The sequence below is a fragment of the Momordica charantia genome (genome assembly GCF_013281855.1).
Source record: "Momordica charantia cultivar OHB3-1 chromosome 10 unlocalized genomic scaffold, Mcharantia_2.0 BLBB01000010.1, whole genome shotgun sequence".
In the NCBI taxonomy this organism is placed as follows: domain Eukaryota; kingdom Viridiplantae; phylum Streptophyta; class Magnoliopsida; order Cucurbitales; family Cucurbitaceae; genus Momordica; species Momordica charantia.
The window spans coordinates 8,449,394-8,477,034 of record NW_028275158.1 but is presented as its reverse complement, the minus strand read 5'-3'; the positions used below and the strand labels follow the sequence as shown (position 1 = coordinate 8,477,034).

Genomic DNA, 27,641 nt, shown 5'->3' with positions numbered 1-27,641 from the left:
GAAGAATGTTCCTTTTTTTCCCCTTCTTTAATCAACATGCCATTGTCATGGGCCCATGGCTTTGCTACATTATTATACATGAAAATTTCTGTTGAAGGAAAATAAATAAAAAAATCTCTAGCTAGAAATAAAGGATGAGCACCTGCTTCTTTAGCTGTTACCAACTACATTCTTTCCTTCTTCACAATTCATTTTGATACCTTTCTTCATCTTTTATTCCTCTTTCACTTAATTGTCTTAGCTTATAAAAAGAGGCAAAGTTTATGTCATCAGATGTTGTGTACTGTATTTTTTCCTCTCAATAAAATCACACATTTTCTTGCCTCTCTCTTCTGCAAACTTTTTAATCTTCAAGTCAAAACACAGGTACTGTTGTTTTCCTACTCTTTCTTTTCCTAAATTACTCCGTGTTCCATGTTAGTTCGAACGATACCCAAAAGTATAATTCAAATTTAAAAAGCAAGTTTATAGAGATAATTTTTTTTTTGTTGTTATTTAAAACTTTGATATCTAAGTCACCGTTAACTCTTGGAAACTTAAGTTGACATACTATGATAAATTTAGTAATTTTTTTTTTTGATAATAAATGTTCTGATGACTTCTTGGATTGTAGGTCTTGTTTCATGGGTATGGATGGATATTAAATATCTGAGATCAATATTTGGGATAGTTTAAATGTCTGGAGTATTAAATATTTATGTTTGGGATATGCAGGAACAATCAATGTTTGAGAATTAAACGTCTTTGTTTATTTGTGAGTGAGAGTTTTATTTTTTTAATCAATTAATTTGATATAAGTGAATAAATGAATGTTAATAAATTATCTAATATCAATTGTAACTTAAAAGTGTACTAAAAAGAATTATAACTTAAAATTAGTAATATTTAATATATTATAGCTAAAAATCAAATCTTTCAAACCGTACGGTTAAGATATGTTGTTCCTCCTTTGAAAGTAGAGGTTGAATCCCTCATCTATGGTTAATTTTTTGAAATCGTGATTTTTTATTTTTTAGTACAATAAATTTGAGGGAGGAAAAACTCTCCAACCTCAAGAGAAGAAATAAATGTCAATTACCACCCAACTATGCTTACGTTGACTGAAAATAATCATGATTATTGTTAAATCTCTCTAATACCAAAAGAAATCAAAGTCTCGGATTAGAGTAAATATAATCTTTTAAATTGTAATTTTCAACACAGTCCCTCACGAGTCATGCCTATACACGATGAAATATTAGATTTGTTTGTGACATCTATAACAAGTAGATTAAATAAGAAGATAAAAGTATCAATCATAAATCCTACCTCATTAAATCACAAATTTGATCCTTTAATATCTTCTTGATTAAATTTTATTAAGTCAATTGAGAAGTTTGAACTCAACCAAAGAGAAGCGTCTCTCTTGCACATTATTGTAGGGAGAGAGGAATATGGGGCAGTTCATTAGTTCAAAACTGGCAAGCATTTGGAGCAGAGTTGACAAAAGTTTGAACTACTACAGAAACTTTCAACAAAACTTGCTACTCCTAAAAAATCTATCAAGAGATCTAAACACCCAATTAGAAAAAACCGAACAAAGTTCTTCGAAAGGAAGCAACGACAAATGGCAGAAGAAAGTAGACATATTGATCGATGAAGTCGAAGACATCGAAAGATCAGTAAGAAACTGGCAGGGCCTCTCGGTTTCTGTTTATCTTTATGGAAGGCTAGTTGGAGAGAAGATCAATGAGGCAAAAGAGTTGCTCGAAGAAGGGAACATCTACTTAGGCAAAAACTTCAAATATGTGATTCTTGGAGGGGGAGTGGCAGCAGGATATGCAGCCAGGGAGTTTGTAAGAAAAGGCGTGAACCCAGGCGAGCTTGGGATCATCTCGGGCGAGTCCGTGGCACCATACGAGCGTCCCGCGCTCAGCAAGGGATATCTGTTTCCAAAGAACGCGGCGAGGCTTCCACAGTTCCATGTGTGTGTAGGGAGTGGAGGGGAGAGATTGGATCCCAGTTGGTATGAGGAGAAAGGGGTGGAATTGATCCTCAACACAAAGATAGTAAAGGCAGCCCTTGCTTCAAAAACTCTCACAAGTGAAGATGGGAGAATTTTCAAGTTTGAGACTTTGGTAATTGCAACTGGCTCAGCTGGGATCAGACTTGGGGATTTTGGTGTAAAAGGGGATGAATCCAAGAATGTGTTGTATTTTAGAGATTTGAATGATGCTGAGAAAATTGTTGAAGCAATGAAAGCAAAAAGAAAAGGGAAAGCAGTGATAGTTGGAGGTGGATACATTGGACTTGAAGTTGCAGCAGCCATTAGGCTCAACAATTTGAGTGTCACAATGGTGTATCCTGAGGCGTGGTGCCTGCCCCGGCTGTTCACGAAAGAGATAGCCGAATTCTACGAGGCGTACTACGAGTCGAAAAGGATCAAAATCATCAAAAGAACGTCGGTAATCGAGCTCGAGGCTGATTCAAACGGAGAGGTAAAGAGGGTGAAGCTCAAAAATGGGATGGAGCTAGAAGCTGACATTGTTGTAGTTGGGGTTGGAGCAAGACCTGTGACAGAGCTATTCAAGGGGCAGATTGAGATGGACAGAGGAGGGATCAAGACGGACGGGTTCTTCAAAACAAGCATCGACGATGTGTATGCGATAGGCGACGTAGCTTGTTTCCCAATGAAGATTTACAAAGAGATGAGAAGAGTTGAGCATGTTGATCATGCAAGAAAATCAGCAGTGAAAGCTGTGGAGGTGATCATAGCACAGGATCAGAAGGTTGTTGAAGAATATGACTACCTTCCCTACTTCTACTCGCGAGCTTTCGACCTCTCGTGGCAGTTTTATGGCGACAACGTCGGGGAAACGTCGGTGCTGTTCGGAGACAGAAATCGGGGAGCAGCGAAAGAGCGAAAATTTGGGTGTTATTGGATCAAAGATGGGAAAATAATGGGAGTATTCTTAGAAGGGGGGAGTGTTGAAGAAAACAAGGCCATTGCCAATTTGGCATGGATTCAGCCAAGAGTTGGGGATTTGGAAGAATTGAAAGAGAAAGGTCTTTCTTTTGCTTTCAACTTTTGGGATTTCCAACTCCAAATAAATAGTCTCTAAACTAAACATCTCAAACCAACATCTATTTATCTTCAGCATTTGCAAATACTTGTAATTTCTTCTCTTGGTTTTTTCAAACATGGGTGTGTTGGTAATTTCAACTTTTATTTCTTTTTGTGTTTTATTCTTTTTCTATTCCAAAATAATACAATAATAAGTGGAGCTTTACCTCTCATCTCATCTTGGTACCTGAACTTTTAAGTTTGTTTTATTTTGGTTATTGAATTCTCAAAATATCTATTTTAACCCTCGAACTTTGAAGTATTAATTTATTTTGACCCTTATAATTTTATGATGTCCATTTTAGTTCTTTAATTTTTTTTTAAAAAATAATTATTTTATTCTTTCTATATTATCTCACTATCTAATATTTACTTATCCAATATGCTTAAACTATTATAGTTTGCATGTACGTTGGTATTAACATGTCGGTATACATACTCAAAACTATATTATTAATTTGTTAAAAATAAAATAAAGATGAGAGCTAAAATAATTATTCTTTAAAATCCTAACAACCAAAAGTAGCCATTTAAAAGTTCTTGGACAAAAATGGAGGGTAAATTGCACAAATCACCCCTAAATTATGGTGGTTGCAATTATACCCCTAAACTTTTAATTGTAAAAATTAAACCCTCAAACTTTGATAAGTGAAAAAATTGAACCTGGAACATTTAGCAGTAAAAAATAAACCCTCAAACTTTTATGAATGATAAAATTGCACCCTTAAACTTACAAAAAAAAAATACATCTGTTTTACTCTTATTTCCTTCAAATCTCTATTTTCTCTCTCAGTCTCCCATAATTGATTTTTGTCATTTAATCTGGTAGAAATGGAAATTGTGGAAAACTTGTAAGTTGGGAGATAATCACAATAGAGATTGATTCAATGGCGAAGTATTAAGAATTTTGTTTTCTTGGGAGTGCAACAAAATTCCAGGAAAACAAAATCATAAACCCTCAACGTTTTCAATTACACAAGTAAAAAATTACAAAGAGAGTGGGTGAGACAAATGTTGGGGTAAACCGAATCTGTTTCTCAATTGAAGAGGTGAAATTTTATGGGTATTCCTATACTTCAGTATTCGTTAAGAGAATTTGTGTTAAACACAATCTGGATTTCAATATTTAGTTTTGATTTTCCCTCTAATACTCATTTAAAGGGTTTATGGAGAGAAACAGACTAAAATAGATGTATTTTTTTAAAGTTTAAGGGCTTTATTTTTACTATTAAAAATATTTACGGGTGCAATTTCACCACTTATGAAAATTTGATGGTTTATTTTCTACAACTCAATATTGAAGGGTTCAATTTTTTCACTTATCAAAGTTTGAGGGTTTATTTTTTACCATTGAAAGTTTAGGGGTATAATTGCAACAACTACCATACTTTAGGGGTGGGTTGTGTAATTTACCCAAAATGGAATAAAAAGAAAGTTAATGTTTAAGTTCAGAAGACCAAAATAAAATCTAAACCAAATAATAATAATAATTAATAATGATAATGTATATGTTTCTTTTGTTAGTTTCAAATTATTTTTAACTAAAATATTTTATTTTAGATTAAATGACAAGTTTAATTTATGAATCTTTAGATCTGTGTCTAATACATTTTAAACTTTAAAATGTATCTAATAGGTTATTGGACTTTTAATTTTATGTTAAATAAGTTCGTGACATATTCAACATGTTTAAAATTAATGAATCCATCCGACATAAAATTGAATTTTTTTTTATCTATTAGAATCTTGAACTTTCAATTAAGTGTTTTGTAAGTTGGTGAATTTGAAAAGGATGGAAAAGTTCATCGATCTATTAGACACAATATTGAAAATTTAGAGATCTATTAGATATTTTTTAAAGTTTTTACAAACCTATTAGGCACAAATCTTAAAATTAAAAAACATACATATTCTAACCACTTTAGTTAGGCTCACGTTGACATTTATAAATTTGTTGTTTAAACTATATTTTGGCTAATAAAATTTTATACTTATTCTATTTTATTTCTTAAACTTTCAAGACAATTCTTTGAGACCTCGCCCACTAACCAAAATGCAAAATAGACCAATCTTTAAGATCAAAATTGTACCTTTTTATTTTAATTTTTGATTTCGAGATAAAAATACTTTCAACAAATTAACAACAAAAGTTTAAAAGTTCAAATTTACATAGATAATCGAACAATGTTAAATATAAAATATATGCAAAAGTAGAGATTCAAACTTATGACTGAGTTGCAGCGTCCTTTTAAGAGTTGGGCTATTAACTCTAATATACTTCCTTTCAACCGTGATAAAACTGAATAAGCATAAAAAGAACTGTTATTTTTATCTAATTGCTTTTCTAAATATCTCTCTTCTTTTTTTTTTTTGGTAAACTTAACGCATCAAATCGTGCCACGTGGCCTAAACGAATGGTTCTTCGATTTGCATTTTCGTGATATACTTACTAGTTACTACGACCGGCCACCGCCTTAGTAGTTCCCGAACGGACGATCGGAGCCCGATATTTCTGCCCGCCCCCGGTTGATAAATGGCTGACGTCGCCGGACACCGCCGTAGTCGTACTCTGAAAGACGGCTTCCACCACCCTGACCTGCGGATGAAGATCATCCAATTTCTCACCGGTGTTGGCAAGTTCGCCGTGGACTCCACCATCTTTAACTCTCTCATGGCCGCCACCGGTTCGCTTTTCCTCTCTCTTCCTCACATACACACACCCACAGATCATTTACGAAGCTTTTTATGATTTCAATTTTTCATTTACGTCGAAAACCCTATGAGTATTTACGAACCCTGATCCCCAATGCATACTGGTTATGATCCAGCATCGTCTTCAATAGCCCTAATATTTTGTATAGATCTTCAAATTTTCTTCTGAAAGATTGGATTCCTTCCCTCCCCGCTGCACCATGGGAAATCGATGCATTTGAGAGTATGTTTCTTTTGTATTCGATTAGGAATATTGGTGGAAGAAAATTGAAGTTTGCATATTGCATCAGCATATGTTAAGTATCATTATTTTATAAATCAAATTAAGCATTTGAATTTTGCTTGGCCCGAATGCTAACTTTTCGTCCAGCAGCTCCAAGACAAGCATCAAGTTTTGAATTCCCCTTTTATCGATTCAGTTTTTCCTTTGTACAGACACCCAAATGTCGAAGGTTTTTATTATGCAAGTTCTAGGTTAGGTATTTATGTTGGATTCTGATATGCAATGGGAGTGTAAAAAAGCATGAGATCTTCTGGTAGCTCATTATGCAAGTTTTAGATTATGTGCAAGAATTTCGATTTTTTAATTCTTCTTGTACTGACGGGGATGGTTCGACGTTGGTTTTGGACAAGAATAAACCCAAATCAACCTGCTTACACCCCTATATGTTGATAAGTTGCTGCCCTTTTAGTTGGTTCTGTCTAAAAGACAATGTACTCATTAAAACAGAGAAAAAACATTAGTTTTGTACTGTTTATCTGCTTTCTTTCATGTCTTTGCATTGCAATATTTTCCTGGCTGAAATGATCAACCTCCTGGTTGTTTATGTAACTTCTGCTTACAGAATCCTGAGTTTTTGTTTCTCATTTTCGGGTTCTTCTCGTGCTTGAGTGATGTAGGTAAGAATAAAGTGCATAAGATTATTTGGCAGGGAGGATTGAAGGATATACCCCATTCATCCTCTTTAAATGATAAAAAACCAGAAGAGCTTAAACTAGTGATGGATAAGAAGATGCAGGCAGAGATGGAGGAAGCAGAGGAACGCAAGAATAAAATGAAGCAACACCATTGTACATCTGCAAATATCGTTTATGGCTCTGAACCTCTGAAGAAGTTTCCAGGAGAAGGCGCCAAAGGATCGGCCAATACAGTGCAAAATGACAAGAAAAGGATCTTCATCCGTTCTCGACTGTAGAGAATCGGGTTCATCGCCGTTGTAGCAAAGCAAGAATAATGGATGCCTTTCTTGAGAAAGGTATGTAAGCTGTAGATAGAGTTGTTTGATGTAAAAGTTAGCTTGATACTTTTGATCATGTCTAAAGCTATTCATCCAATATTTACATGGATGGTGTTCTTAGCAAGTTGCATACAAATCCCTCGCCTGTTCTCTTAAAACATCGGTATATGAGATAAAATATGTCACATTGGTGTCAAACTAACTATTTTGAGACTCGGAAATATGATTTAACATTGTGCACGAGAATTAGTGTGTAATTTGCTGCTATCCTTTTTAACAAATAGAAAAAGTTACTCAGGATTATAAAATAAGAATAGCCAACATAGCTTAATTAACACTTCTCTCTCGATGGGTTCGAATTTTCTCACCCTACTTGTACTTCAGAAGAAAAAGAGAAAAAAAAAAGAGAAAAAAAAAGGCGCAATAGAAAAGAGATGAATAGAATTTGTAACTTGGGTCTTGATAGGACGATAAATGCAGATATGAGTGACCAATTTTGAGCATCTACCAAATTTATGTTTACCAAATCTATGTTATTAATTGCTTTGCTACTACCTAAGAAGGATGGGGATTTTTTTTTAAAAAAAAATATATTTTCTTAAAAAATAAAATTTGATGTAGTTTTGAAACTAGTAACAAAAATATGGTGACAAATAGTGAATGGATTTTTTATTTTAATAATGTTTTAATTCAAACTTATTCCAAATATATATCCACCTCTAAACTATTTCTAGGAATAAGGTTTGGAAAATTATAGGTTGTCTCGACCTATGCCACTTCATGGTTTTTGAGTTGCATGGCGTCATGTGTGTGCGTTTTTTTTTTCTAATTCTAGCATGTCGTCTCTTATACCTAAGTGGTATAAAATTATCACTTTGGTACAGTGATGGTTACCCTACTTTTTAGTTTGAAGGTCCTGAGTTCAAGTCTCTATTATATCATTTTTTTTCTTTTCTTTTTTAGTACAAATATTATATTGAAATTATTTTCTTTTTTAAACAAATTTAAATAATGTTACCTATTAAAATTTATAAGTAGGATAACTGGGTATAAACTGCAATTTTTTTAGGATTTTTTTTTTTAAATCTACCTTACTTAAAATTTTTATTTTATTTTATTTACATTATTTTAAAACTTTATCCAAAGACGCATGACAAACTTCAGTGGCCCATAAAAAATCATGTAAATTCGCTTTAAAATTCAGACATTTGATTTGATAAATTTGGATAAGGATATCTATTCATCATATAATCAATCAAAATATTAATCAACGTTTCTATAAAAAAAAAAAAATCAACTACCCAATTTGACTTTAACTAACTGTCTAAATCCCCTAATTTTTAGATTTTATATTTTTTCTAAAAATATCCATTAGATTGGTATTTTGTCTATATTTTCATTGACATCTCCAGAAATTGAGATATTGACAATAAACTTTGGAAGGAATCAATTAAGAAAGTTATTTAGGCACCATTGGATAACATTTTTATTTTAAAAATTTATGCCTTTTTATTCCTCAAATTTTTTGCCATGTTACTTATCATTCTTAAGGATAAACAAATTTTGAAAACAGTTTTAAAAGGTAAATAACAAACCAAAAAAAAATATATAGAGGATAGCTATAGTGTCTCTATAAGTTAAAATTTTAAAAATTAAAAACTAAAAACAGTCTATTTTAAAATTTGATTTAGAAAGATTACTTTCACCTATACTTTTATTTGTTTTATTATATAATTTTCATAAACATTTTTAAAATGTAGGCCATATTTAATTTTCAAAAAGTACTTTTTCTTTTCTTATTTTGTTTTTCCCTGAATCAGAATTGAAATACTTGGCTCGCAGCCGTTAAATATTGAGAGAAATGCAAAATAGAAACGGTTTATAAAAATTAATTAGTTGTCGGTGGTAAAAAACAGAAAATAAATACTTTAAAAAACAAAATGAAGATCGTAAACCTATAAATACAACCAAATTTCTGAATATTGGACGCTGGAAGCTTCCGTCCTCTCTTCTGTGGGCACAATCTCGAAGAGCAGAGCACCGAACTATGGCGGTGTGGACGGCCGCGGCTCGCCGTATGGTTTCCTCTCACAAATCAGTTTCTACGCCTCAAATCGCCTCTCTAACCCTAAACCGCGGTCTCGCCGGCGGTGGCGGTATTTCCTCCCGCTCTTTCTATGTTCATAGTTTGTTTCTTATCTCGTTACTCCTTCCCTAACTGATGAGCAATTCGCGCCTAAACTGGATCATTTAGGGATGATTCGCTCACTAATTAGACTCGTGTAATTCGAAGTTTACAATAGTATCTGAGATTGCTATGTTTATCCCATATTATGAATTTAACACAAGTTACATAAACTGATTTTTATAACCTATTCATTTTTGTGAATTCAAACTCGGAATGAGTTTTTCTAAATTCAAGCAGCTTCATGAACTTCTGATTCATCATGTTTAAATGTTGGCCATATCTGGTTATCAAACTCTCGTGGTGAAGTAATTGATGAACTTGAATTGAATCTGCGAGTAATTTGCTTGTTCTGCTTTTGTAATCTTGCAGAACATCATGGATCCCCGAAGGTGAACTTTTGGGAGGATCCTCTTAATCCAACCAAATGGAAAAGAGAACATGTGAGCATTTTTTTAGTTTTTGAAATTGAGTATCATCCGTCCCTGTTTAAATTTCAAATGCTAGTTACTCATTCTACTCATGTCACTTGAACTCTGATTAATTCGTATCTTTCTACGAAGCACGAACTGTTTAGTTTGCATGTCTAACACGTGTCGGACACTCTAACACTTGTTTCACCACGTGTCACCAAATACATGTTAAAGATATTAATCAGCCGTTCGAAATATTTTCGAAATAATTATTAGACACATGGAGAATACTTGCATTGTCTTTGAGAATCACTGCACATCTTACTAAAGATATATGTACATTTTCCAGTTTGTGACTGTGTCTTTGACTGGAGGGGGTTTAGTTCTTTATGGGGGCTACGAGTTCTTCACCAGAGGCAAGAAGGAAGAGGTATGGCTTCTTTATGGATAATTGGATATTGAGATCAACATTGATTGGATGTGATTATTAGCTTTAGGAGCTACTAGCTACGCGATGAAGATCGGTAAAGTTCCAACATGTTTGCAGAAAATGTGTTCTGTTCCGACAACATCAATGGTGTTCTATTTTTCAGATTACTGCTAAATGCCATACACATGGGCGCTCTAACTTGCCTCTGTTCTCTCCTGCAGAAAGTTGGAGGTGGAGCACGCTAATCTCTCAAGTTTTCGAGACCATTCCTGGAAGTATCTAAAAATAAAACAATCCAGAATCGTCTCTTTTCCGATATGTGGAGGAAAACAAGTAGAGTAGTTCATGTTCTAGTCCATTAGTCTTGATAAGTTACAGAGTAAAGATTGTACATAAGACATATTTGTATATATAAAAAAAAAAGGTATGCAAAGTGGAGGCACAGTTGTTTCAGAATTGGAAATTTCTGGCTATGAAAGATAACACAAATATACAAAGATTTGCAGTGTCAAAACTTACTTTAAACTGGCAAAGCCAATTGAACCAACTGATTCTTCCCAATATTAGTTGGCCTTCTGAGGTATGCTTCCTGAAATTTAGACAAGAAATGACATTGAAATGCTTCTATTCATATTCTAAAACTTAGATTAATAATTTCCACCCGAATAGACTCGGTCGACGAAGTCGAAATCACGAACCAGAGTGAAACGGCCAGTAACTCGGTAAGACTTCAGTCTACATCTTTTACTTCTGCTTCTATGTCAACCACTGCTGCAGAGGTTTCCTTCCCTACAATCACAAGATTTAAACAAATATATATTATGCATTTTATTAGTTGAAAATGATAAAAGAATATTTTCATTTATGTATTTGAAAAGTTGGAAACCAGACCAGAATTTAGTTTTACTTTTAGATTTGCATACAATGTTTCTTAAAAATGAGATACAAGAACACGACCAGTGAAGTGTAGTAGTTATGAAACTACTAAATATTTCATGTCGAGCGGGATTCCAGCCACGATTACCTTTTTTAGGAGAAGTGAAGTTACTGAAAGCCTGTCCAAAGGTGGAAGAAGTTTTGTTGGAGAACTTCACAGAATCCCTCACAAACTTGTCATCTACCACTGAATTAGAAGAGGAAGAATTAATAGACACAAATGAATTAGAGTTCCACTCGAAGCAAGTATTCAATGTTCTAGAAGGAAAAGAATGAAAAAAGAAACAAACTGAATCATGATAAACATTTTTTTTTTTTGACCGCCTGACCCTACTACATTTGGTTAACAAGGAAACTCGTAGGATATTAAATCCTAGGTAGTGACCACCATGATTTGAACTTATTCCCGGTAAGTCTTTTGCTATTTACATTGGCCCTCATTGACTTGAGCCATCCCATGATGATTAACCATGGTAAACAGATTAGGAAATGCTAAAAATAGTTTATAAACCAAAGGAAGTAAACGGTCTGCAAGAATTGCTTATGAACCATACGGCTGTGAGTTGATAATCGACGCAACGGTTTTGAAAAAGATAAGAATTTAGGAACTTTATATTTAGGATATTTAAGAACTTGGGGTTTACCAGAGAAAGGTTGGCTACAGAAAGGGCACAGTTGCAGCTCTTCATTGAGAGTTGATCTGCAAAATGAAAGAAAGTCAAGTGTGTACATCAGCTACCAATCCAAACCGAAAAATAGGATGAAACGATTGAGAAACCTCGATGAACAAGGTCGAACTTAGATGAGTTCTTTTATGAGCTCTTACTTGAATATTTGAAAATCATTTCCACAGTTAGGGCACTGCAAATGCAAAATATGAAGTGTAAACTAATGTACTTGGAAAACTGATCCAGCAAATGCTGTTGATATGAAGTTGCATAAGCTCAAGATTTTAGATTGAAAAGGCAAAATATAGCAAGCCATACAGTGCCTTGGACTATATCTCGTCCCGCCCACCAGATAAAAGCGGCCACTCCGACAATTGGTACGAGAACTGCAACAAGCTGAACAGACATATCTTATCAGATCAAACCAAAGCTCACAGAAGAAAAAGAAAAATTCATCTGCAATCTCTTTCTCAAGTTTGAGGTTAACAGAGCCCAAAAGCTAAAACAAAATTACACTAAGAGACTTCTCAAGGATCAAAGATAAATGATCAATTACAAAAGAATTTCATAGTAAACACCTAAAAGGAGGCATTGAAGTCAGCCACCCTCCAAAACTCTTCCCAAAGTACCAAAAGTTCTCCTATTTTTCTCAAGCCAAAAATGATAGCGGAGAACACCCTCAGCTAAAGAGACCGCCCTCTAATACGAAAACGGAGGGTGTGAAAGCACCTCTTCCATCATACACGACTCGACAACCCCTACTAGAAACCAAGAAAACATTGGAAAACCTCAAGAAAATGAAAAACCTCGCAGATATTTCTTTGAGAAGAGAAGGGGAATCCCAATTCGGAATCATCCATGAGCACTTCCAAACATTGCTATAAGTTCCTTCTTGAGAGGAACGGCCACATGAACATTGAACAGGGATTATATCACCATTCAAATGCTCTCAGTTCATAAGGGGGCTCTAGAAGCACGTTAGAAAGCAGGGTAATCCTAAGAATCAGTAAAATCAGAACAGCACAATACAAGATGCAGCAAATCAATCATATTCGACTCCATTTTCCAAATAGAAATAACTCATTCATGAGATACTTAAGAAGCAAAATAGAAATACATACCCAAATGGAAACAATGGCATCCAAAACCCAGCCAAGCTGCCCTGTTACCGAAAGATAAGTTAACCCAACAGCCAAAGCAATATTACCCAAAATCCTTGCGGTTGCCCCATCGTCTCCACCGCCACCACCGCCGCCACCGTTAAACCCAAAACCCTGATTAAACCTTGCCACAATTAACCCTCTCCTTCCCTTAAACCCTAAATCCTTTCCAAAAATCCCTTCGTTACCACAACTCCCGCCCAGAAATGTCAATCTCCATCCGTAAGCCCTCAAGCGGAACCCATTACGATTGCAGAAGCCAACCTTACGAGCCGGAAGAGGACTGAATCTGGTGGGCTTCTTGCAGAAATGATCGTGCAGGATGTTGAAGGTAGAGAATCTGATGATACTTGTCATTTGGGAATTAAAGAAATGTCACGAATCAGCTTTTTCTTAATGGGTTTTGATCAAAATCTAATCTCTCGTGCGGATTACCCCGGAACCCAATTGTCTCTCCAGAAGAAATTCATGGTGGATTATCTGGTGTGAGAGTGAGGTGGGCGTATTTCTTTGCTGTTCCGTATACGGCTGCCTCGTTATCCAGTGGCTCTTGTTGGTCCATTCCATGTACAGAAACAAAATGAGGTTGGAATTCGGAGATAATATCTGTAGTTAAACACGACGGTGAATCTGATTACTAAGATCTTTAGAAAGTTAAAAAAGTTTTTAGATAAAAAAGCAACAGTGTGACTGCTAAATCCAGTTTAATTCCAGAAATGGCGCTTCTTAATTTTCTAGTTTTTATTATGTAATTTACTTATTCAATACTTGGCAACAAAGTGGACATAGCTCACTTGGGAGAGCGCTGTTATTTTGAAATTTTGCCATATTTACAGACGATGAGAAGGGATAAATTTATATGTAATGTTGTTCAAATTTCGGACATGTGTTCAAGGACGAATAAGTAGAACCTATTAGGCATGTGATATTCCAATAGAGATGAGACGTACATAAATGAACCGATACTATATAGATGTACCCTCTTGTTCGACGACTCAATTATAGGGAAGAAAAAGAGTGTATTCAATAGAATCCATTCAAATTAGATCTTGTAATCTTTAACCAAAATCTCCTTTTAATTCAAAAATCTAGTTGAAATCATATTTTAAAATTCGACCTTAACTGAAAATTTACCAGAATCAATATGAAATTTAGTTAAAATTTAAAAAAGCTTAATCATTTGAATTTCAAACTTCAAATCCCGTATTTATAATATTTCATTTTCTATTTTAAAACTGTTTTCGGTGATTTTCAAAATATGCCTAAAATCAAATTGAAATTCCAATTTCAAAACCTAGGATTATCTAAAGTATTTTATTTTATTTTTATCTTTTATTTTTTTTAATTTTTTACAAAAGACATAAATATTTTTTTCAATTTTATTTATTTATAGAACATAAAATTAGGCTGGACCAAATATGGTGTCTACCATCCTCGCTTTGTGGCTGAGCCTAAGCTCAGACACTCTAAAGACAAGGAGGAAGGGCCCGTGACTTTATAGGGAGAGCTTAGCTTGACTCTGACCTAGGGAAGATTTTGATCGGTAGGAAAATTCACTGACATTCGACGAAAGGACAATTTTGCTATTAGAGAATCTTCCCATTGTCGATAGAAAATTGTCACTCCAATGATCCCCTTATATAAAAGATAGAGTCTCACCTTCAAAAGGTACGCATTTTTTGCATTTCGTATAAGCTCACATCGATACTAGCTTAGACGTAATGTTGATTTAAGCTTGAAGTTTACATGGCCGAACACTACACCGCTTGCATCTACCAGCCGGTTCATGTAGGACACAACTGTTGACCAAAAAAAACATGTATCAACATGTGGCTCTGTATGTGGTAACAGAGCTATCTACTGGCCAAAAGAGCTCTACCACGTTTAACCATCTAACAATCAAAATTAAATGACGAAGTCTATGAGAGTCGAGTCACGCTGGTGAACTAGGGAGGGCTCACTGAGAAGCACTCTTTACTCATCACGACTGACGCTCCCGTATTCTGACCAAAAGAAGTTAGTCATGAAGATTCCAACTAAGAATAGGAAAGGAAAGGATGAGAAAACATACTCTTGATTTAATTTCTTTGTATTATTTAATTGCGTGTTATTAATGCATGCATTTAGTTTGCATGCTAAAATCACGAGACACCTGCAACACTGCCAAATAAGAAACAATAAAAACAAAGACCATGCATGTTTCTGAAACGACAATTGTACTAAAACCAAATAAGACATCTCACTATATATAGAGCAAAAACAAAACCCATGGAACAAAATTTACAGGCAAATTCATCATGGTTAAGCAGGCAAAAGCTGAAACAAAAGTTGGGGTTGGAATTGAAACCCTTTGGAAAGCTTTGGTTGAAGACTTGAGATTTATAATTCCCAACTTCATGCCCAACACTGTTGAAAAGATTGAGCTCCTCCATGGAAATGGTGGCCTTGGCTCCATCTTCCTCTTTCATCTTGCCCATGGTCAGTTCATCTTAATTCCTACTTCCATTTTCGTTTGGAAGAATAAAATTTAGATATGATTGGTGAGGACTTATATGCTGTTCACTATCTAAAAATTGACGGTGCTGATTATTTTTTAGAAAAGTTGTTTGTTTTTTATCTCTCTCTTTTGCTCACGAATAGTTTAATAGCTTATCAGATGTTCATCAGTCAGGATCTAACTATTAACATGGAGATGATATTCCTAATTTATAATATCCAACTTCCTCTTATTTAGTCAATGAATGAAGGACTTTGATCGCATTCTGAACCATTCTCACCTCGATCAAAAACCATCGACACCTAACAAGTATGCTGCCCATGACATCTAAAAATTGACAGATGATTTAAAAAAAATGGTTTGTTTTTGCAGTTCTCTCCTTTAACTGTCAAACATTTAATGGCTGATGATACAAGATAAGTCTTCCCCACGGAATCTAAATATTTTCTTCATTTGAGAGAGTTTTGAAGAAGAAGGATGATTTGCAGGTGTCCAGAAGGAAAGGATTGTGGAAGTTGATGAAACAAAGCATGAATTTGGGGTAGAAGTGATGGAAGGGAATATATTAAAAGCAGGGTTTTCTTCTTTCACCACAACATTCAAGCTTTCTTCCATGGGAGAGAAGGGAACCCTAGTGGATATCAAGGTTGTTTATGGGACTGAAAGAGATGATGGAGATGAAGATGAAGAAGGCCACATGGTGGAAATGGCAATTAGTCCAGCTCTTTCTTTTTTTCAACTCTTGGAAAAGTTTCTTCTCCATTCATCTTCTTAAAAACTTTTATTGTCTTCTTACATGTGTTTTCTTGTCTTTATATTTAATTATAACCTCTCACATGATCAAGTTTGGAACATAAATATCACTATTACAAAATAATTCAATATATTTTAAGGTGTGACTCCTTATATATATATATATATATATATATATATATATATATATATATATATATATATATATAGATATTTCTCATCGATGTATGTGAACTTTCTTTTAGATTTAAATTTGTTATGGGTAGTTTCTGAATAGGACACGTGTTCGTCCCTTCGCGGACATAGGCCCACTGGGAACTAATTCTTAGTGGAGATGTCGTCGAGCAGAAGGCGTGTCTGCTCATGACAGGACGAATACCCCAAACGGTTACGCCCCATACGTATCCACAACTGGCGGCGCGGCCCTGGGCGACATGCTCAGGTGACGCAGGCAGCGGGGCTATTCTGCACTATCGGGGATGCGCACCTCTCTGTCCTACCGTACCGCGTGCAACGTCCCTGCCACTTCCAACCGTCGTCCTTCTTGGTCGACCCTTCAGGGCTATAAAAGGAAGGGCGATCCTCCACACAAAGTAAGTGAAAAACCTATCATTAAACTCTCTAGTGTCTTATTCCTATTCTTACTCTGATTACTGACTTGAGCGTCGGAGTATATTAGGCAGGACACCGCATCGGCATCGAGTTCTTTGGTTTCAGGTATGGTGGATTCATCTTTGAACTGCTCATCCGGAGACCACGTGGCCTTTAACCAAAAGGGAAATTGGTATAGATAACCTAAAAAAGTTTACACCTTGCTCAACTGATCTCAATTAGAAAAATTAACTCAATTGACCTAATTTTAACTTTTATGACATTTCAGAGAGGATGTAATGACGAATATACCCCCGAATTAATTAAACTACAACCAATCTGGTATGGCAATAGTTCGAATCACGTAGGTTGGTGTAATTAAAACCATGGGCGAGTTCGACTTGATTCATGACCGTGAATTTATTAAAGTACCACCAACTTATTAATTCCCCACCAAATTTTTGTACTATCATTTAATATATACCCACACATTCTCACAGATTGCAGAGAATAAAAGTATGTTTCAACCCTTATTGTCCTCATGCACATCTTTCACGTTTTTTTTCAAAAACTTCCATACCTATTCCAACAATTTTCACATCTTGAATACCTTAAAGGAAGACAACTTTTCATCTTTGACATCTTGAACGAGGTTAGTTTTTGATTGGTTCATAATATATGATGTATATGGTTAGAGTGGAGAAATTTCTGAACTTTTATGTGTATTTTTGTGGGTCAAAAGTTCCGTAAGTCAATGATTCATGATCGTGTTTCTCGTTTAACGGCCGTGGTCAATGTTTGTATGATTAACGGTCGTGGTATTAGGTGATTTCGACCGTGGTTGCATACAGATACCCTTGATCGCCTCACAGCCATGGTTCGTTTTGTTTGATTCGCGACCATGGTTGTAGGTTACCTCGGCCGTGGTTGTTTGATTCACGGTCGTGGTAGCATGTTCCCTCGATCGTGGTCCTTTATTGTTTGATTAATGACCGTGGTAGCATGTTCCATCGATCGTGGTCTTTATTGTTAAATTCATGGTCGTGGTAGCATATGTTCCCCCGACCATGGTTTGATTCATGGTTGTGGTAGCATTTTTCCTCGACCATGGTCCTATATTGTTCGATTAACGGCCGTGGTAGTATGTTCCCTCGATTGTGGTTGTGTGTGCCCCCAGCCGTGTTTGTGTTTTATATTATAGGTCGTGTCTTAAACTATCACGGCCGTGGTGACTTTAATTACTAATTACTTATGTGTTATTCTTATTATCCATGCAGGATGCGTCCACTATTTGTGATCTACGATGACAAGTGGAACGAGGCTGGTACAATTTACGAAGGTGGCGTCATGGGTGGGCTAGATGTTGATGAAACGATAACATATGTCAACCTAGTAAGTGCCTTGCACATGCTTACTAGAATTGATCCCTGACCAATTTGATCTTGTTGTAGAGTGTGTATATAGATTTGATTTTCACTACGAAGTCCCGAACAATCTGATATTTGATGATACCAGTTTGAGATTCTATTTGAATGGCCCTCCCGATCCATCACAAGTACCCTTGTACATAACCGTCGTACCTAAAGCATCATATAGTAGTGGGAGCAGGAGAGGAAATAATTTTTTCGAAACTCATGCATCGTCTTCATTCCCATAATACCCAGGATAGAATGATCCATGTTTCGGCCATTCTATTTCTATTGATTCTCCTCTGGACGATGTCGGTCTCCCCTCATTTGTCCCACAGATTACACCATTGATCGGTAACGTTGTCCCATGTAACCTAGACGGCGACGAATCTTCATATTATGGTCAATTGTACGAGAATGAGGTTGAGTACGAATTTCGGAGCGATGATGAGTATGATTATGACGAATATCATACCGAGGATGGGGTTGAGAACACTGGTGGGAACGAGTATGACAATGGGGAGGATGATGAATATCATACCGAGGATGTGTTTGAAAACCATTATGAGAATGAAGGTCAACATGTTCATGGGTCCCATACAGTGAGTGAGAATAGTCGTTTCACGTCCGATGCAAAATATCATAATTGTCAATGAGTCTGACTATGTAGGTGAAATTGCTCTTAAGGGTATTTTCCGTTTGAAGGAAGAACTACGCTTCAAGCTGTCTGTGTTAGCTATAAAGCTTAATTTCAAATTTAAGGTTAAAAAATCGACGAAGACATTGTACACCGTTGGATGTACCGAACAAGGTTGAAAATGGAGTTTGCGTGCAAAGAGTATCCGAGGTGGTGACTCATTCATCATTTCGAAATTTAATGATGTTCACAAGTGCAAATGTGAAATACTGAACCATGACCACAGGCAAGCTCGGAGTTGGGTGATTGGTTAGTTATTGAAGTCCAATCTGGAGGATGTCAGCCGTCAGTACAGACCTAAGGACATTATTAACGACATGCGAAAGAACTATGGGGTGAACATTAGATATGAAAAGGCATGGCGGGACAGAAATGTTGCCTTGAATTTGCTTATGGTAAAGCATTTTAAGGTTGTTAACGCAAGCACTGTTTTTGAAGTGGAGCTGGAGGAAGATAAGTATTTTAAGTACGCGTTCATGGCCCTCGATTGCTGTATTAGAAGGTTCTCCAGTTGTATCCGCCCAGTGCTCGTGATAGATGGTGCACATCTCAAGGGTAAATATAAATGTGTTATTTTTATTGCTTCTTCTGTTGATGGCAACAATCAAATATATCTTCTTGCGTTTGAAATTGTCGATCAGGAGAGTGATCAATCCTAGACTTGGTTTTTGAATATGGTCAAGATTTGTATTGGAGAGGTTGATGAGTTATTATTCGTATCTGATCGACATGTTGCCATTACGAAATTTGTTAAGTAGGTCTTTCCTCAAGCGACTCACGGAATGTGCATGCAGCATTTGTCCACGAACCTTAAGGACAATTTCAAGGACGATGCCATACAAGAAATGTTCATATTAACAGCAAAGGTCTGTCGAAAATCATAGTTCAGGTACTATTTTTCCCAACTAGCAGGATTTCTAGAAGTCCAAAGATACTTGGAAGGAATCGGTTTTGAAGATGGACTTGTACATTTCAACTGGGTTTGAGGTATGACCAAATGACATCTAATATTGCAGAGTCTATGAATGTAGTCCTCGTCCATGCACATTATCTGCCAGTCACTGCACTTCTTGAACATGCTCGTGCGCTCTTACAATGCTGGTTTTACGAAAGGCAAACCTACGCATCCAGTCGCGAAACCATTCTTACTTACTACGGTGAGAATAAGATGAGTACTGCAGAGAACCTCTCTCGTACTCACTCCATCACACCCATTGACCACTATGAGTTGGAGGTGAACGATGGACTAAAAAAGGTGCGTGTGAATTTAAATGCAAGAACATGTGGATGTAAAGAGTTTGACTACTTCCAGTTTCCTTACTCCCACGCTATTGCAGCGACCACCTATCAGAACGAGAACATGTACATACTATGCTCATCTGCATATACTCTCCAAACTCTCATTAACGTATATGTCGAACTTGTGTACTATCTCGACGATGAGGAGGATTGGATTTTACTTGATGACTTCGTCGACCTTAAGGTGAAGCCGCCCAAATTTGTTTCGCGTGTTGGGCGACGTCGAACTGTACGAATTCCATCTGTTGGGGAGACCCGCCAAGTCCAAAAATGCGATCGGTGTGGCAACATGGGACATAATAGAAAAACATGCCACCAACCACTAAGAACTACAGATGGAGACATGTAAAACATTAGCTGCACTATTATCTGGATTTTGGAAAACGTTGTACTCTTATTCACTTTTCTATTATTCAACCGAACCACTTGATATATTTTTCATTACTCTGCAGACTAACTAGGTCAAAATATATCTAAACACACTCGTGATCATACTTAGGGTTGAATAGTCACTTTCTGGAAAATTTCATGGTTGTGAGTTTCTCGATCACGATTGTGGTCATGATTCAAATAAACGAAGGTCGTGGACATTCAACACCACGACCTAGAATTTTCAACACCACGGCCTTTAATAAAGCTGTTAGACTAATAAAACGTATCGCAAGTACTTGATCACCGGTGGTGAACTTGCAACGACATAAATCCGGTCGCAATTCGAGCTTCTTACGCACGAACATGACCAACGAATCGACTACCTGTGAAAACCAACAATATATTTAATTTCGGTTGGAAGTGAAGGTACGAACACCACTAATATAACCAATTTCAGGTATATATGGAAAGCAGTCGTACCTCGCACAAACACCATTTTTTGTGGTGTTAGAATATCTCGAAACCATTGTTTGCCTCGTTTTGTGTAGCATGTCTTCCACTTTGATCGTGGGTTAGTGGCATCATCCAGCCAATTCTGAAATTTGGAGTCTTGTTCCTTCGAGATTGTAAACCATGACCTTTCGTTTACCTCCAACCTTAACTTCGAAGGACCCACGAAGCTTCCACGACGTTTTCCTCTTTCGTTCCCCCTGACGAGGTGGATGAGGGTAAAATGGTTGGGATAGAACACGCACGTCCTCTGAATAATCATGTGCCACGTCGAATGAGCTCTCTGGGAATTGTGACTGGTCATCAAGGAGCTCATCTAATTCCGTGTCCAAAAAGTCATTGAAGACTTGGTACTGTAAAACAATATAGTCACTAATTCAAACTGTAGTTACTGGACGTTGTGATTGGACGTCGAGCAAATCTCCGTCACTGGTGCCATCTCCATCTCCACAAATGTTTTTTCGAAGAACCGAAGTATCAACTGGTAGACCCTATATGCAGCAAGCATAATGTCAAAGCACATCTAATTGAGATATAGAAAGCATTAATAGAGTATGCATCTTAACTAGACGACGCAAGAACTTCCGAATGCTTTTCAAATCACCTTCCGTTCCACACTGGCAAGCCGCGAATCCATGGTAGCCACATGCTCAGTCAAAATCTTCAAGCCAAACTTGCATTTGCACCGATGCTTCTTGCCACTCTTCGTATTCCTCTTACCTCTCACATCTGTATCCATGGTCGAGACATCAGGATAGTCATGGGTGGCATCGTGCTGCATGTCACGACCTTCCATTGCAGGCAACACTTGCTCGCTTGCATGTTCCTCGTCAACGAAGTCATCACTGGATGGTTGATCGAATTCCCTTTTCATGAACCTCTCATCCACTTCCATTTTGAATAGTCTTATAGCCACTTTAACCTGTACACAAAACATACTACTAAGGGCACGTTATATGAAAATAAATACCATATCGATGTACTACTAAAGGATCTTACCGATGTAAACTAGAATATCTTCTTCTCCATGACAACCCACGCAGGTGAATGTCTGCACTTCCACTTAAGTATGTGTGGGACAGCATCCGATTTTATAGGATGTGCAACCCGCTCGGTCAAACAAGATATTGTTTTGTATCCCCAAACCTGTACTAACACCACGTGGGACAACATCACATAAAATGAACAAAATATAATATAATGTAAAACTAAAACAATAATTGCAAATACCTGTAATGCCTAGGGAAACCGTACAAACTATACGTCTTCCTCAACCCCCCATCTTTTCCCTTCTTCGTCAAGGCACGCTTCAAACTTCTTATAGGCTTCTCGAAAGACATTTCAGCCCAGTTATAATTACATCACACCTCTAGGTCATCCACAACTCCTAAGAGGCTATTATCCAGCTTCAAAGTCCTATCCCTCCCAAACAAGACAAGCTCCCCGAATAATAACATCAATATCTTGACCGCATCAAGGTCATCCTCGAACCGCATCACCATGTACTTCGTCTCGAACTCATTCAGTAAAATATCGAATTTGTCATCGAAGTACAACTTCCTAAGCCTCTTAGGAGAAGTGTCCTTACGAATCAACCATCTACTATATTTATGGCCCGTGATCAGACAAAATTCTCTAAATCCAAATGATACTCTATTACCAAGCACGTCCATAGTAATTACATCTACGCTACTATCCTCCAACTCCCTAAGCAACAGGTTGTGTATAAGTGACCCATTAATTATGAGCTCTATGTCTAGCAAATGGTCGAAAATGGTCTTCCTAAACATACTAAGTTGTCTAGGGGTTAGTTTACTTTTAATAGCCTTGATCGTGCTCCCTATGTTGGATAGACAGGTCAAATTGGCTGAACGATAACTAGTGGGAGGAATCTTAGGTACCATATCCATTTTCTAAACCTGAAATACAAATACGATATATATAAAACTTATTATTCAGCAAGTCAGAAGCCAAACAAAGAAAGGAACAGATGAAAATGATAAAATAAGAGAAAGGAACAGATGAAAATAATAAAATAAGAGTAAAGAAACACGCATTTTGTCCAAATTCACGGGCTTACCATGGCCTAGGTCGTGACCGAAAATTATGGCAAAATCCAATTCCCGTGCAACTTGAACGAGGATATTGATTTTGTCGAAATTATCGGCCAACGAGATCGTGGTTTTTTAACGAAGCATTGGTTCTGGGTAAATTAATTAGTGCGTTAACGGCCGTGGTTCAACCAAAATTTCGAAACCCTAAAACCCTCATTCTTCCACTGCCGAAAACCCTAAAACAGACAGATAACTCTTAACGAAAACCCACACAAACCCACGCAAGCCCAAAATGTCAACGATTTCTGCCGCAGAAAATATAAACCCTAAAGACTTAAATCAAAATTTCAACCACAATCGCAAAGAAAGACAACAAATCATAAACGAAAGACACCGATTTCAAGCCCTAGAAGTATCGAAAATACTAAATAGGTGGCCATGGAAGGAATGAAAGGACGAATAATGAAAAAAATGGAACAATGAGTAGAAAAAAAACTTCTCTTGCCATAAAAGGGATGCAAATACCAAATAAAATGTGCTAACCTCGAAGTTTCAGATATGTGAAGTGATTCGGAGCACGAAATTGCAAGAAACTAGTAGAGAGTGAAATTGAGAAAATTGAGGCAGAGTAAATTGGATGGGCGAAAACGAAAACGAAAATGGAAGAAAAGAAAGGAAGATGGAATGAGAGGATACCAACGATTAGAATATTAACTTAGGGGTATAATGGTCATTTAATTCACGGTCGTAGTCTTAATTTTCACGCCCATGGTAAAGCTAACAATAACCACGATCAAACCTCGCCCATTAGATGTATTTCATTAACACCACAGTCGTGATCTTAATTTCACGGCCATGGTAAAGCTAACAATAATCACGGTCAAACCTCGCTCATTAGATGTATTTCATTAACACCACTGTCGTGGTCCCATTTTTTCATGGCCATGGTCAAGCTAACACTAACCAAGGTCAAACATCGCCCATTAGATGTATTTCATTAACACCACGGTCGTGGTTGTATTTTTCACGACCATGGTTAAGCTAACACTAACCAAGGTCGAACCTTGCCCATGGTCAAGCTAACAATAACCAGGGTCAAAACCTCGCCGTGTTAATTCGATCACGCCCGTGGTTTATGGTTCGTTTGCTACTTCTCATTTGCTTTCCAATTGAGGCTAAAATAGTAATTTATCCCTTCAATATTCTATTCCAAATAATAAATTTGGTAAGTTGAGTCAATTTTTCTAATTGAAGTCAATTGAGCAAAGTACAAACTTTTTTAGGTTACCTATGCCATTTTCTCTAACCAAAACTCTCCATCAACAAAAATTCACTTTTGATTAATGAATTTTCAAATTTGTTAATATTTGGTCAATTTTTCATCTGTGCTCCCAAACATCTACTTTTAATTTTTGTTCATTTTTGTACTTCCGAATTATTTATTTGGTCTCGATACTTTTTATTTTCTTCCTGTGATTTTACTTTTTATATAATTTTTCTCAACCACGATAGTTTAATACAACATTTATACATATGCCAATAAATTTTTTGAAATATAATCTAGCTTTAATTTATATTAAAAAAATTTTATTGGGTATAGAATTTGTGTTAATATTTTACAGAAGCTCACTTAGAAATAAAGATGAAGGAATTATAAAACACGACTTTGAAATTTCAAAAAATTAAATTTGCCTATTTTGTGTTAGGTAAATGACCAATTCAATGATTTACATGAAAGTGAGCTTATTTTTGTTCATTTCTGTACTTTCGAATTATTTATTTGGTCTCGATACTTTTTATTTTCTTCCTGTGATTTTATATTTAATATAATTTTTCTCAACCACGATAGTTTAATACAACATTTATACACATGCCAATAAATTTTTTGAATTATAGTCTAGCTTTAATTTATATTAAAAAATTTATTGGGTATAAAATTTGTGTTAATATTTTACAGAAGCTCACTTATAAATAAAAATGGAGGAATTATGGAAATGACTTTTACATTTTCACAAAATACATTTTATAGATCTTTTTAAGGTACATTTCAACATACATTTTATATGGTTCACCATCGACAATGAGTAAACCAACAAAATGAAGAAAAAACAGCTATAAATAGATAGCAAGAACAAAAAAAATTAGATTCTTCTCCGATCATTTGAAAAAATAAATAGATAAAAAAGTGTCAATATATGAATTAATTATTTATTACATGTAATTTGAATTAATTTTCTCATTTATTTAATATATTTAATTAAAAAAATAAATATATTTTTATTAGGGAAGAGAATAAAGAAAAAATATACACTGTAGTAACTTGGCGAGTGAAGTATTTACTGTAGCAAACTTGAGTTTATAAAACTATGAAACAAATGAGGGAACCAAACACCGCCTAAGAGATATATCATCTCCAAGTGACAATCTTGCTCCAACATAGCTGTTTATGCAAAAAATGTGACGAGGTATGACCTGGTCGAGGTCGGCCATGCGGAAGGTCAGCATGACTGCGAGAAGAGCTTGGCTATCCTTGGAAAGAGATGACCAACTCAAAGGGTCAAGGTCGACTGACTGGGATGAGCTAAAGTCTCAAGAATGAGCTGAAATGCCACTTGGCGAGGAAGGACGTGCACAAGGGAACAAACACTCTGACGTTCAAGTCAGTTTGAGTTCGACCTCGACATGGAGATCGAGCTAGAATACGATACCTGACTGAAGAGTGAAGTGCCCTATTTATAGGCTGAGGTACCCGACAAAGAATTCGACCAACGGTTGAGCATGTCGGGACCAAGGTCAGCCTGTCGGGGTTCATATGATTGTCATCAAGGCAGGGATGAGCTGAGATGAAGCTCTTTCTCTAGGCGAGGATGAGTTATCTGATGGCAGCTCTTCCTCTAGTCGGGGATGAACTGAGATGAAGTTCTTCCTCTAGGTAGGGATGAGCTAAGATGAAGTTCTTCCTCTAGGCGGGGATGAGCTGAGATGGAGCTCTTCCTTTAGGCGAGGTTGAGCTAAGATGAAACTCTTCCTCTAGGCGGGGATGAGTTGAGATGGAGCTCTTCCTCTTGGCGGGGATGAGCTGAGATGGAGCTCTTCCTCTTGGTGAGGTTGAGTTATCTGATAGCAGCTCTTCCTCTAGCCACGGATGAGTTAAGATGAAGCTCTTCCTCTAGATGGGGATGAGCTGAGATAAAGCTCTTACTCTAGGCGATGTTGAGCTAAGATGAAACTCTTCCTCTAAGCTGGGATGAGCTAAGATGGAGCTCTTTCTCTTGGCAAGGTTGAGTTATCAAATGGCAGCTCTTTCTCTAGCCGCGGATGAGCTAAGATGAAACTCTTCCTCTAGGTGGGGATGAGCTGAGATTGAGCTCTTACTCTAGGCAAGGTTGAGCTAAGATGAAACTTTTCCTTTAGGTTGGGATGAGCTGAGATTGAGTTTTTCCTCTTAGCGAGGTTGAGTTATCTGATGGTAGCTCTTCCTCTAGTCGTGGATGAGCAAAGATGAAGCTCTTTCTCTAGGCGGGGATGAGCTGAGATGAAGCTCTTCCTCTAGGCAAGGTTGAGCTATCATCGTTTACACGTCGATCATCTAGCTTGGTCCTTGAGAACATCTCGGAGATTTCCGTTGAGACGCGGATATTGGATGGTTTCGTGCGTGCCATAGCTTTCTTTGGTAGGAATGACTTACAATGTTTTTCCCACAGACGGCGCCAAATGTTTATGCAAAAAATGTGATGAGGTATGACCTGGTCAAGGTCGGCCACGGAGAAGAGCTCGACCTACTCCAGGTATGATCGCTGGAAGAGCTTGGATATCCTTGGGAAGGGATGACCAGCTCAAAGGATCAAGGTTGACTGACTGGGATGAGCTGAAAGTCTCAAGAATGAGTTGAAAGGCCACTTGGCGAGGAAAGACCTGCACAAGGGAACAAACACTCCGAGTTTGAGTTCAACCTCAATATAGAGACCGAGCTAGAATACGATACCTGACTGAAGAGTGAAGTGTCCTATTTATAAGCTGAGGTACCCGACAAGGAATCCGACCGGCAGTTGAGCATGTCGAGACCAAGGTCGGCCTGTTGGGGTTCATATGATTGTCATCCGAAATTTGACTAAGTATGGAAGGTCGTTCCTCCCTTGAATGATCTTTAGGGAAGACCTTCAGGTCAGAGACCTGAATGAGATCGGCCTTTAGGTAAGGCTGTGTTGAAGTCGACCTTTATGGAAAATATTCAGGTCGGTCATTTCAGGTCGGCCACCAAAGGGATGATCTATAGGTCGGCCACCCAAGGGAAGACCTGCAAAGTTGGACATTTTTCTTTCCTCCACGTGGCAGTACGATTTTCACCCCCAAATAATAGCAATGAGAGACGACTTTTTGCCACTTGGACGCCGTCTTTACTTCACCCAACTAAAAACAATAATATTTTTAAAATTAGTTTCAAAATAATTAAATTTAAATAATTAGTTTGCTTTTTTAAAATTATAATAAATGTCTCTAATTTTTATACCTGTCCATTTTAGTAAACCTTTAAGGTGTGAATCAGTCATTGTTTTTTATCCATAAATGTTTTTACCATCGTTAAAAGTTGAATTTATTGTAGTGTCAGCTAAT

At 36.7% G+C, this 27,641-nt stretch overlaps 4 protein-coding genes and 2 long non-coding RNA genes across 7 annotated transcripts; 5 read left to right on the top strand and 1 right to left on the bottom strand.

The window, feature by feature from the left end:
- Positions 1–241: 241 nt before the first annotated feature.
- LOC111012803 (monodehydroascorbate reductase) lies at positions 242–3,225 on the top strand. 2 transcript variants are annotated; one of them, XM_022287072.2, is made up of 2 exons: positions 242–366; positions 1,422–3,225. In XM_022287072.2, the coding sequence occupies exons 1-2, from the start codon at positions 274–276 to the stop codon at positions 3,099–3,101; spliced, it is 1,773 nt and encodes a 590-aa protein (XP_022142764.2). In that variant the 5' UTR covers positions 242–273; the 3' UTR covers positions 3,102–3,225. The 2 variants fall into 2 exon arrangements, with proteins under 2 accessions (XP_022142764.2, XP_022142765.1); XM_022287073.2 differs by having other exon boundaries at positions 280–366; positions 1,364–3,225.
- A 2,310-nt stretch (positions 3,226–5,535) lies between these two features.
- On the top strand, positions 5,536–7,251 carry LOC111012775 (uncharacterized). The gene is made up of 2 exons (XM_022287036.2): positions 5,536–5,787; positions 6,716–7,251. Exons 1-2 carry the CDS (start codon positions 5,637–5,639, stop codon positions 7,009–7,011), a joined length of 447 nt encoding a protein of 148 aa, XP_022142728.1. The 5' UTR covers positions 5,536–5,636; the 3' UTR covers positions 7,012–7,251.
- Positions 7,252–9,020: 1,769 nt separating this feature from the next.
- On the top strand, positions 9,021–10,544 carry LOC148208487 (uncharacterized). Its single transcript, XR_015788516.1, has 4 exons — positions 9,021–9,209; positions 9,611–9,681; positions 10,001–10,081; positions 10,303–10,544. It is a non-coding gene; the product is annotated as an uncharacterized LOC148208487 (long non-coding RNA).
- Positions 10,402–13,415, bottom strand: LOC111012900 (uncharacterized). The gene is made up of 7 exons (XM_022287205.2): positions 12,807–13,415; positions 12,004–12,081; positions 11,844–11,878; positions 11,662–11,717; positions 11,106–11,204; positions 10,780–10,870; positions 10,402–10,670 (listed from the first exon to the last, which is right to left on the bottom strand). Exons 1-6 carry the CDS (start codon positions 13,200–13,202, stop codon positions 10,812–10,814), a joined length of 723 nt encoding a protein of 240 aa, XP_022142897.1. The 5' UTR covers positions 13,203–13,415; the 3' UTR covers positions 10,402–10,670; positions 10,780–10,811.
- A 1,718-nt stretch (positions 13,416–15,133) lies between these two features.
- On the top strand, positions 15,134–16,228 carry LOC111012860 (phytohormone-binding protein CSBP-like). Its single transcript, XM_022287156.2, has 2 exons — positions 15,134–15,323; positions 15,831–16,228. Exons 1-2 carry the CDS (start codon positions 15,143–15,145, stop codon positions 16,115–16,117), a joined length of 468 nt encoding a protein of 155 aa, XP_022142848.1. The 5' UTR covers positions 15,134–15,142; the 3' UTR covers positions 16,118–16,228.
- A 139-nt stretch (positions 16,229–16,367) lies between these two features.
- On the top strand, positions 16,368–18,897 carry LOC148208486 (uncharacterized). The gene is made up of 2 exons (XR_015786991.1): positions 16,368–16,879; positions 16,976–18,897. It is a non-coding gene; the product is annotated as an uncharacterized LOC148208486 (long non-coding RNA).
- The last annotated feature ends 8,744 nt before the right edge of the window (positions 18,898–27,641 follow it).